This window comes from Schistosoma mansoni, chromosome W, assembly GCF_000237925.1.
Source record: "Schistosoma mansoni strain Puerto Rico chromosome W, complete genome".
Classification (NCBI taxonomy): Eukaryota; Metazoa; Platyhelminthes; class Trematoda; order Strigeidida; family Schistosomatidae; genus Schistosoma; species Schistosoma mansoni.
The window spans coordinates 39,845,569-39,856,474 of record NC_031502.1 but is presented as its reverse complement, the minus strand read 5'-3'; the positions used below and the strand labels follow the sequence as shown (position 1 = coordinate 39,856,474).

At 32.2% G+C, this 10,906-nt stretch overlaps 1 protein-coding gene across 1 annotated transcript; it reads left to right on the top strand.

Annotated features, from left to right (window-relative positions):
- Nucleotides 1-443: 443 nt before the first annotated feature.
- Smp_024220 (hypothetical protein) lies at nucleotides 444-4,052 on the top strand (the record flags this gene model as incomplete). Its single annotated transcript, XM_018789674.1, has 2 exons — nucleotides 444-447; nucleotides 1,756-4,052. 2 exons carry the CDS (start codon nucleotides 444-446, stop codon nucleotides 4,050-4,052), a joined length of 2,301 nt encoding a protein of 766 aa, XP_018655094.1.
- Nucleotides 4,053-10,906: the final 6,854 nt, after the last annotated feature.

Here is a 10,906-nt window from a genome sequence, read left to right as displayed (position 1 = left end):
TTTAGTGTGCTCTTTGAATCATTTTAAGATTGCATTCAAGAATTATGGGTTTGGGTTATTTGCCAACAGACTGAGAGACAATCCTTTTCTTATTACTGCTATGGTGGCATTTTAAATTCTAATCTCATTTTCTTCAGTCACATTCTTTTTTTTTCCAGAATTTGTTATCCTCTCTTTTCCTCAAGTTTTATTGACTTGCGCTCATATGTATATATACATATATGTATACCCTTAACGTGAAATAGTACCAGAAGCAATTAACTTAGTTGTTTATTTTTCTTCTCTCTCCTTAGTGAGCCTTATCTTTTCTTCTCTTATTTCATTAATAAAGTGAAAGAAAAAGTAATTAGTCTGTGTCATATCCATTTTAAAATATAATGTGGTTTAAAGAAACTTGCTAACTAGCTATTGAATTCTCTGTTTAACATATTTACTAACTAAGAATGAGTATGTTCTTTTCTCTTTTGTTTGTTTGTTCTCTTCACCGATGTCTTGTTGCCCATTTGTTGTTATTTTGTTAATGTTTATCTTCTGCTTCTAATCAATGATGAATAGAAGAGAATGGTACATATATGTATAACTATAAGTTCAAAATCTTATCTATTCGTTTCATTAATGATAAGATAATATCCATTCGAGAAATTTTTAAATTTGTATCAGTTTTTAAGGGATTGTTGGTTTACACAATAACCTCAACTGAAAATTACCGATATGATACGCCAATTTTTAGTGTCTTTTGGATTAGTTCTTTGTGAAGGAAGGATCGTTATTTAATGATATTGACCTGTCTTCTGTTCATTGTTATATCGTTTTAAACAATTGTTTGGTTGCTGTCGGGCTTTTGGTGCTTAGTTTATTAATTCACTCTTATTCTATCCATGACTCGAAGTTTTATATTTGTTTCTTCTTTGTATGTGTTTCTTTAGTTTTTATTTTTTGGTAGTATAGTGTTGATACCTACTTTCATACAGTCTGTTATAGACAAATACTTTGATACACCGTTTCGAATAACCTTATTTTTTAGCGTTATTCAAAGGTTTGGTAGGACTACTACTTAGTACAAATTAATAATAAAAGTCTTATTCACTTAGTTTCATTATGCATCAATATGAAAACTTTTTTACACCACTGATGATGAATAATTTTCGAGACTATCTGGGCAACTAGATGTAATATAGTATGAAAATCTGTCTGTCAATCATCTATAACAAATACTTTTACTATTTGTTGTAACGGTGGAATATTATACGACAAATAGTTTGGACGAATTCAGTGTGACTAAGTAATCTTTAGTCATAAATATCGAACTAATATCATGTTACTGCTATCAGTGATACAATCTAAGTTTAGAGGTGATTTCGAAATCGTTGTTCAGTAAAGCAACGGACCATCAGTTAGGAACCTTTTGGAGTATTTCAATCAAATATTAATGCTTTAAACATGCAGATTATGTCTGTATTGTGCAAAATATATACTTCATTCCTTTTTTTCTTTCATTTTAGCTTGAAAAATTTCAATACGCCTAATCAGTCATTTTAAGACATCAAAGCGTCGGAAATATTTAAGGGTGAATTCGTGAAAATTTGTAGTTCCAATCTCTTAGCAAGTATTCAAATTATTCATTCGATAGTCACCTCAATTTATTTACGCTCGTTTCAATCTCTGTCTGATTGTTTGTCAATGTGCACAACTGAATAATATTTTCTGTGTACTTTTGTTGTATGTAATTATATTTATACGTATAAATTAATCAAGACAAAAGAATGGATCATCCAGAGCCAATTTCTAAACGTCCTATAGAAATCCCACAATGTCGTAAAGGTTTCACTTTAGAAGAAGCAAAGAACTTTATCGATCAAATTATGGAAGTATTCCGTAGTTTGGATGATATGACAGATCTACGCTCAATGTATGAAACTGGTAAACAACTAAGTCGATCATATTTTGATTGTCACACGTATCGTTTGGAATTAGCTCAATATTTAACTAATTGTGATTATCCTGCATTTGCATCGAAAATGATGAAAAAATTAAATAATATGGGTGTGTTCAAGAATGATGATATTTGGTTCTCTTCTTTTTATTTCTACAATACAACATGGAATTTTTCTGATATTTGGCCGGAATTCGCCACTGCTTTAGCAATTGCCGGTCTACCAAATCTACTTAATTTAAATATTGGACATCAACCATATTTAGAGAATTTAAGTAGTAAAAATGTATATTATTTAATTAAAGCTAGTTTATCTATCATACATAATATAGCTCGTGTTCCAGGTAATACACATTATTTTGCATCTGAATCAGTTCGGCAAGCATTACTAAATTTAGCTCAACGTGAAGAAGAATTTCTACGCTGTGTTTCCACCCTTTGTTTAGCTCATATTGTAACTGAATCAGAAATTCATTTAATTACTGACGTATCAAATGGTGGTATTGATTTGTTAAGAATTCTATTTGGCTATGTCACATCAGCTCGTGTTTCTGAGAAACGAAGGTGTCATGGATTCCAAGTGCTTGAATTATTATCTGCTGTTGCTGCTTTATCTGTTCTTGATCCTGTTAAGGCGAATTTACTATCATCACCTGTTAATGTGAATTTGATTGCTGGTACAAATAATAATCAAAGCACAGAACATAGTATGACGTGTCTAAGTTTACTGAAAGAATTAATTGAAACTGCATTACTTCCTAATTCTAGTCCTGTTTCTGTTAGAGAAGCAGAAGAAGCAGTTCGTATCTTATGGAACACAGTTTTTGATCCATCCATTTACACAGGAGTTTTACAGATGCAATTAACAAGTTGGTTAAGTGATACTATGGCAAATCATGCAGTTGCTTTACAATCTTACAAATCTCTTTCACGTGCAATTGAATCTATTAATTGGCAATTGAATACTTGTATTTCGAAAAATTCTAAAAATGAACCTACGGAGTGTGGTCCTGTATTATTATGTTTCTCACCGTCTAATCGTATTGCTGTTAACCGAGTGGCTGATCGTCTAAGAGATGCTGGAATAGTGCTTAATAATATTCCTTTTGGTCCCGAAGTAATACCATCAGTGGATGCTTCAGCAACTGGCCTTACTATGTGTGCGGCTAATGCTACAAATCATGCTCAGTGGGTTGAATGTGTTGAACAAGCCTCAGTTGTGATCGCATTTTTAAGCGATTCATTTCGCTTAAGTCCTGGTTGTCGATGGGAAGTGGAACATTTTTCTAGTTTTGATACAAGCGTATACTCAAAACCTATTATTCCTGTTATCCTACAACCAAAATTTAAGTTGACTGGTTGGCTGAATCGTCTTATTTCTCAACATCCTATCGATTTCAATGGCAAACGTGATCCTGAGGTAAGCTATGATGCTTTAATTAGCCAGGTAAAAGAATTTTATGGAGAAGCAAAGAAGCGTGCGGAGGCTGCTGCCTTAGTTGCAGCACAACACCAATTATCAATTGATGCCAAAAAACACTTAACAGCTTCAGGTGATACTGGATTCCCTGTTATGCCTAGTTCAGATGTAACCTTAAATCATGTCAATGCAAGCCCCGTAGTTAGTAGTCGGGGTTCACTAGGTCCGTCTCCAGGCCTTAGACGTGAAGATCCAATTCACCTAAGTAATCAAATAGGATTACCGAAAATTCGCAATCAAAATACGATTCCTATTCAATCAAATATCACATCCCGACCTTTGGCGACTAATGCCTGGCGTCACGCTATTCGTCCTTCAGTTCGTAATTGGTCAACCTGCAAGGTTGCTTCATGGTTGAAATTTCGCGGATTGGGCCATGTACCTTCTCAAATAGCTGGTGGCATAGATGGTGTTTTATTGTCCCAGTTGGCTGGTTTACGCATTTGGGCTCCCGAATACTTTACTCACTGTTTACGATCTGAACTAGGTCTTGGTTTTGCCGATTCCCTACGCTTCTTAGAGGCGTTAGATGAGCTTGCTCCGGAGGATGGTGATGTTCAGGATGTTGAAGATGATGATGATTGTGTAGATGGACGTCCTCATTTGGGAAATCATGATGGGGCATCATCTAGAGCATAGTAGTTTGTTTAACCGCAAACTTCCCTGTCTGTTACAGCACGACGTTGAACTTGTAGTGAAGCTTTTTCAGTCTACCTGTACCAATGAACTGTGCATTGATTGGATTTTTCCAGTTCGACTGCTTGTATTGTTACAGTTGCTTTTTTAGACGTAATGAAATAGTTTTGTTGACGCTATTTTCTTTTTTAAATCTCACTTCACCTGTTCACGAATGTAACATTGTTATAATAGACATTTCAGTAGCACTCACTTTTTTTTAAAAACAACACTTTTTTTCAGAATCTAGCTCATTCAAGATCTATTATTTTAAATCGTAGTTAAAGTAAACTTCAGATTAATTTCACTCAGTTAACATTTTGTTCCACTATTATATCCTTTTTTTCACTCTAACATCCAGCTATCTTTTTTTCCTCTGTTTGTTTTTTCTGTTTCTCTGATCAGTTTAACTTTGATTTTCTAATAAAGTAAAACCTGAACAGATTACTTATTCATTCATGATAAATTGTAGTCATTCCTTTTTATTGGTATAAAATGATCAGAATTTGTATTACCATTTACTGCTGTATTATTCACTATGCTCTGTTTGTATTGTATTGTATTCGATTTTACTTTTTTTTTCATTTTTGTCAAATATAATGTATAACTATGTCATCAATTAATAGGTTTTTTTGCTCCATTCACTTGTAATCTGGGACTTGTGTATAATTTTACTGTAAATTAATGAAATCTAATTATCATAAGTCTACAAGTAAGGCAATTTTTTTTGTTGACAGTTCTTTAATCGTTACACGCTTTTCTGTTAGTATGTGCTCACAAATTAGTGGATTTCTCATGCTCTTTCACATACATACACACATACATTATAATTGCATTTGGTTAGTTGGAAGAAACCGAGAGTAAATTTTTCCTTCTTTTTTTCTCCATCCAATCTTCCTTTCATTTCGTTCTTCTATCATATATGTGTACTCTTTATTCGTTTGTAAAATGTGTTTATTATTATTTTTTTTCCATGTTACATTGTACTGATGGTTTTCTTTTGTGTGGTTCGTCAACTTCTTTTTGATCATATATTGTTTTCTTATTTATTATAATTAAATAATAATAATAGAATTGTTTGATTGTAGCTAGTTAATTGAAAAACAACCAAAGGACTTCCCCCTAATACTGTTACTACGAATAATAATGGTACTAATACCCTACCTCTCTACAAAAGAAGAGAATTAGTTATATCTTCTTTTACAAATTTTTAGACGTTAGTAATAATAGCACTTCGATTATCGTTGAAATTTCCAAATTATTATTATACGATACAATTCAAAGAGAAAATGAGTGATAAATGAAAAGGTGAATCCAAATTAAAATACTCTTGTTATTCTTTACATTTAAGAATAACGTTGAACAGATACCAGTTTCCTTATTATATGTGTATGTGTGTAGTACTTGTAGATTTACTCTCTTTTGTTTTGATAGGACGTTTTTCTTGGAACTTTTTCTTTCTCTATCTTTCCAATTTATTAGAACTTGTCAATTCAATGAATCGTAAATGCATTAAACAATTGCAATATTATTATAATGTTATATTTTAGATCAATTTAATTCATTTTGTTAACAAACTATGTATACATATAAAGAGAAATTATATTTATTGATAAAATATATTCAATTAATAGAAAGACTTTTGAGCAAATCAAATGAGCACGTATGAATATTAGAAGTAATGAAGAATCGTTATCTACATTTATGTATGTGTGTGTGTGTATGTCTATAGTTTTCCTTTAAAATTCTTTTTTGTTTTCAAAAAAAATATAATACTATATCTTAAATTACAAAAGTGTTATGGACCTATTGTGCCTGGTTGTCACAATCTTCTCAGTTTCTATGTTCTAATTGTGTTTTATTCAGTTTCAATATTTAGTGAAAGGAATTAGCAGGTTAGCTTTACTGTACATCAGTAGTATGTTATACCGCCGTGTAAAAGGTATCTAATTCACTACTGAATTTACATTAGCCGTCTTTCGCGTATGTTCATTCTGATACAGTTTTGTTTGAAAGAGTTTAGTGTTCAACAAGATTTTCAGTTGAAATATTTTTAGCTTATTTACAAGCCGTTAGGACATAAACTTCTGAATGAAGAATGTTATTGCGTATTATGTTGGGACTTAAGTAAATTTTAAAAATGAAGTACTTTCACAGTTACATAGAATAATAAAAATGTAATTTAGTGAATGGTGAATACTGTTTCTATCTATGTAGTAAACCTCCCGTAGTGTACTGTAGAACACTTATGTCATTTACTGGAATAATATTAATTCTCCCATCAATCACACTCCTTATAATCTCGTGTTTTTAGTCGGTAAATGCCCATATGCCATCCATAAAATAGGACGTCGTTCTTCGTGGCGTGTTCATTTCCCAATGGACAGTCGTATATCTTACATGAGGCGCTGATTACGAAAAGCAGACTGGACCTTGTGGACGCACCTCAAGGTTTTTCCTATGAATAACGTAACGTTAATAGAAATAAGTGAAGTAATTTACTGTGTTACCTTTTGTTCTCCTGAAATTATGTTTTGACTGTAAGTAGTGATATGGTTTATTATTAAAATGCTCATTACATCACATGTTAGCCTTCTATCAACCTTCTTGTTCATGTCAGTGAGTCTCCAGGACAACAGGAAGATTGAAAGCGTCATCGGACAGCAGAATATTATGTTTGTCTTACTCCACATGCTAAAGGACACTATTCAATAAATATCTTGTGTTACACCTAATATTTCATGACATACGTGAAACGGCAGTGGGAAAAAGTAAAGCTAAGCATAGGATATTAGGTAAATGATATGTCTCGTAAGGTTGAACGCTTTATTCGGATCCTAGCTATTCGGATAACCCCAGGCTAGCACTACTCAGCGACTTGAAAGACCAGAGAGAAGACACGAGTATCAGGGAAGCACTTTACTACAAGGTTCAATTATGTACAGAAAAACAGGGGTTTTATAGTAATTAAAAGACCTTGAGATCCCATAGTAACAGCATGTTAACAGCCAATCAGGACCTTGTTATTTTAGTAGCATTTTTAGTAGCATAGCTTCTAACTAATCGCTGATTGGTTGGGCTCTTTATGAGCCTCTCTAGAGTTTATTGTAAGCCGACCTAACAGTAAAGATGATGGGAAATGGCTTCATGAGATTCTGGGTCTTCATTGGCTTAGGAGGCTGGGAGATGTGTTACACCTGTTTAAACACTATCACAACACCGTTAGCTGGGATGGGAGTGGGTCGGAAGGAAGGAATAGTCAAATCAAGGTATAACATCGGTCCATGCAGATACTGAATATTGGTCTGTGCCATGTTGTTAGAGCCAGTGCAATAACTCTGGTCAGCTTCTGGAGACTGCGTACGTGACAAGGGATCAGTCACAATAGCGCAAATGTGATCACTGTCCCTCTAAATATTGAGCTCAAACATTATTCGAAGACAGGGTCATTGTATACAAAATATCTGTTTGCATCCTAAAAAATTAGTATCTTTTGCATAAAGAATTTAGCTGCTTGTCTGATACCTGTAAGATTATTCTGAATAAGGTAGATGAACCATGAAAAGTAATCTTTCAGTCTCTAGAAGCTTATATATGCTTGGATTATAGAAATATCAAATAATAGAGCTTGACATTTAATTGTAAAGAAATTTTCTTTAAACAGAAATACATGTTCAGTCGGTATGTAAATACAATGGAAAGGTTGATTGATCAACGTACTCAATATGGTCATTTATACCATGGATTAAAATCTAACATAAAGGAGTTTCTAACTAGTCAACAAATTAAGACACTACTTTCGAATTTAGCCGTTTCTTAAAATTGGACTCCCTGAATTAGTAATCATTTGTTTAATATTTCTCATCAAATGATTTTATATAATAAAATTGATAGAGATTTAGGTCAATTAATGTGAAGATAAAAATTAAATCCTATAACTATCATAATAGTTTTGAAACGAAACATTCTGCAGCTAAAATTTCCAGATGAAATAATAAACAAAACATCCATATATCCGTGGTCATAGAATGAATAGACTTGTCAAGTGGAAAGAATAAATTATTATTTTAATAAATCTGAGTCCCTGCTATATTTAATTAAATGTTGACCCAGTAGATGAAAACAATATACTGAAAATATAAGTCTCTAGGACCATGATAGTTAAGATAATTATTGTCAGTCTCATCTTAAGGCGAAATATCTAGGTAATTAATAGAGCCTGAGAATATAAACAATATTTACATGCTGGTTTTTTCTACACTCAAAAAATAAAGTAAAATAACTTATTTGACTTTTAGCTGGAAGTAAAACAATTTCATCACTTTATACAGGATATCTTTCTAATTACAAACTTGGGTAGATTTACTGCCCTACGCTTTATTGAATGGATGATGTTACGTATAACTTGGTATAAACTTAAGTCACATCCTTCCCACCCTAAGTTATTCTTGCTGAAAGATCCACCTTATCAAATTGTAAACTCACTGTCCTTTATTACGTAGAAGTAACCATGAAAGAACTGAAAATACTCTCAATTTAGATGTTTTTGGATGACAAATCTAATTGTATCTGCTTTTTAAATATAGCCTCAAGGGACATGATTTTTAAGGACAGTTTTCATATTTTTATTTCAATCAAACTGTTCGCCTGAAGATAAAGAATTCTGCAAACAACAAATTTTCATTTGCGAGAAACTGAAATCTTTTCGTCATTAAATAGGAAAAGAATACGAGAAATATGATGACCTATAATCATCTGAATGTAGTATTGTGAACTCAAAGCATAACAGAAACAATATTATATCAGGGTTCGTTTACTACTAGCCATAATAATCGGATTTGAATGAAAGTAGTTTGTAGTGGGTTATCCTTGAGATAATTCTTAAACCTTCGTATATCAATCGTCTTGATTACCATCGGTGAATAAATCCCAAAGGTTTATAGATTCAGAAGGCAATACGAACCGCCGACTACAGTTTATTATTAAATATCACAAATCAGTAAGCCACAAACACACCAAGTGAACTCGAGCAGAAATGCTAATGCAAACGAATACAGAGGCGAATAAAGAGTCATATCAATTAATAGTATTCAAGCACATATATGTTGTAAAGCGAGGGATATATTGAGTATTTTAATCTAGAAAGAGGGATATGTACCTAGGCTACTGAATATGACCGAGCATACATGTTCATACAGACATGATAATAATACCTATATATACGTATTGTCACTGTTCAATTAACACTGTCTGTTAAAAAAGTTAATTGAAGGGATCAATGAATGTAAACGTAAACATAAATAAGTGTAGGAGAGATGCTATAATTGAATGCTCAGTTAATGCTTCATACATAAAGTGGACGGTAGAGATAAGTATGAAAGTAGAGTGATGTTGAGAGTAAGAGTTCATAATACGTAACGGGTGTGATCATTATGAAGATATGGGGTTGTAAATTAGAGTAAACAAAGAGACTGAATTATACCTTTTATAAACATAAATTTCTTGAATTTAATTCTGATTGGTTTCATTGTTTACAGGTGATATAAACTTGTGCTCTAGTGTGTAAAATCAAGATACTACAACAATTTATTCTTCGAAGTATTTTAGTGCATATTTTTGAGATTGTTAAGAAGATTCATAACTCAGTAGGATTAGGATTCAATTCCATGAAAATCATCGTTCTGGAGCATGTCAGAATAAGTGTAGAGTACATTTTCAAAATAAACTCCATACTTTACTTGTTCACGGACATATAGTAAACAAAGATTTCAGCAAATCAATCAATTTTCTAGTGAGTAAACCTTTTAGAACTAAGAAAAAAACAAACATTCAAAAAACAAAAAATTATATTTTCATTTAATGGGTATTGCATGCAAAAATCAAAAAAAAAATTTAATTGATTGTAACCATGATAAAATTTATATGATTGATAGTTGTTTCTTAAAAAGATTAAATTGTTTCCCCAAATGATTAAACAGCTAAGATATAGAATTAGAATTTATTTTCTAATCCATTGATTTTTTTTCTTTCATTGAATTTCCTTGTTGAATATTTTGATTCTTTGTTATTGCGTTTTTTTTTTTACCTTAGTTCGTTATTAATATCAATCAAATGTACTTTTTTAGCGTATCGTTTAGCTACATATAAATCAAACCACGTCTGTTGTGAGATAGAAATTCACTGAAGACAATTGGTGAATGGTTGCTCAATTTCGTGGATTGGTTGAAGTTAGACATTAACACCATGGGATGCCGGTCAGCTCAGTGGTCTATCGGTTAAGTGCTCTGGCACAAGACTAGTAGGTCCTTGGTTCGAATCTCGCGAGGCGAGGTCGTGGATGAGCATTGCTGAGGAGTCTCACAATGGGACAAAACGGTCGTCCAGTGCTTCCAGGTCTTCCTTGGTGGTCTAGCTTCAATTGACTCACGCTTTCAACTATGAAAATACTAAATCTCTACAAAAACCCCTTCTGATAATAAAATCATGAATTGATTAAACCATTAAAAGAAAATATTGAAAAGAACTTATAGTCGTTGCTTTTTTTGTATGGATACTTAAATCAATGTCTCATTAATATTTAATTGTATATCATTATTCATGAATAAAAAATAATGTTACTTTTTTTACTTTTATGTTTTACGTATGAATTTATCAATATCTAGAATCAAACTAAAATGTAAACGGAATACACCCATTGAAACATTAAATAACAAAGATTTGTTCAATGAAGAGTTCTGTTTCTTTTTTGTCGAATTCATTTTTAAAACTGTACAGTGAGGTCTAATAGAAGTTTATGATCATTATTATTGTGATCATTA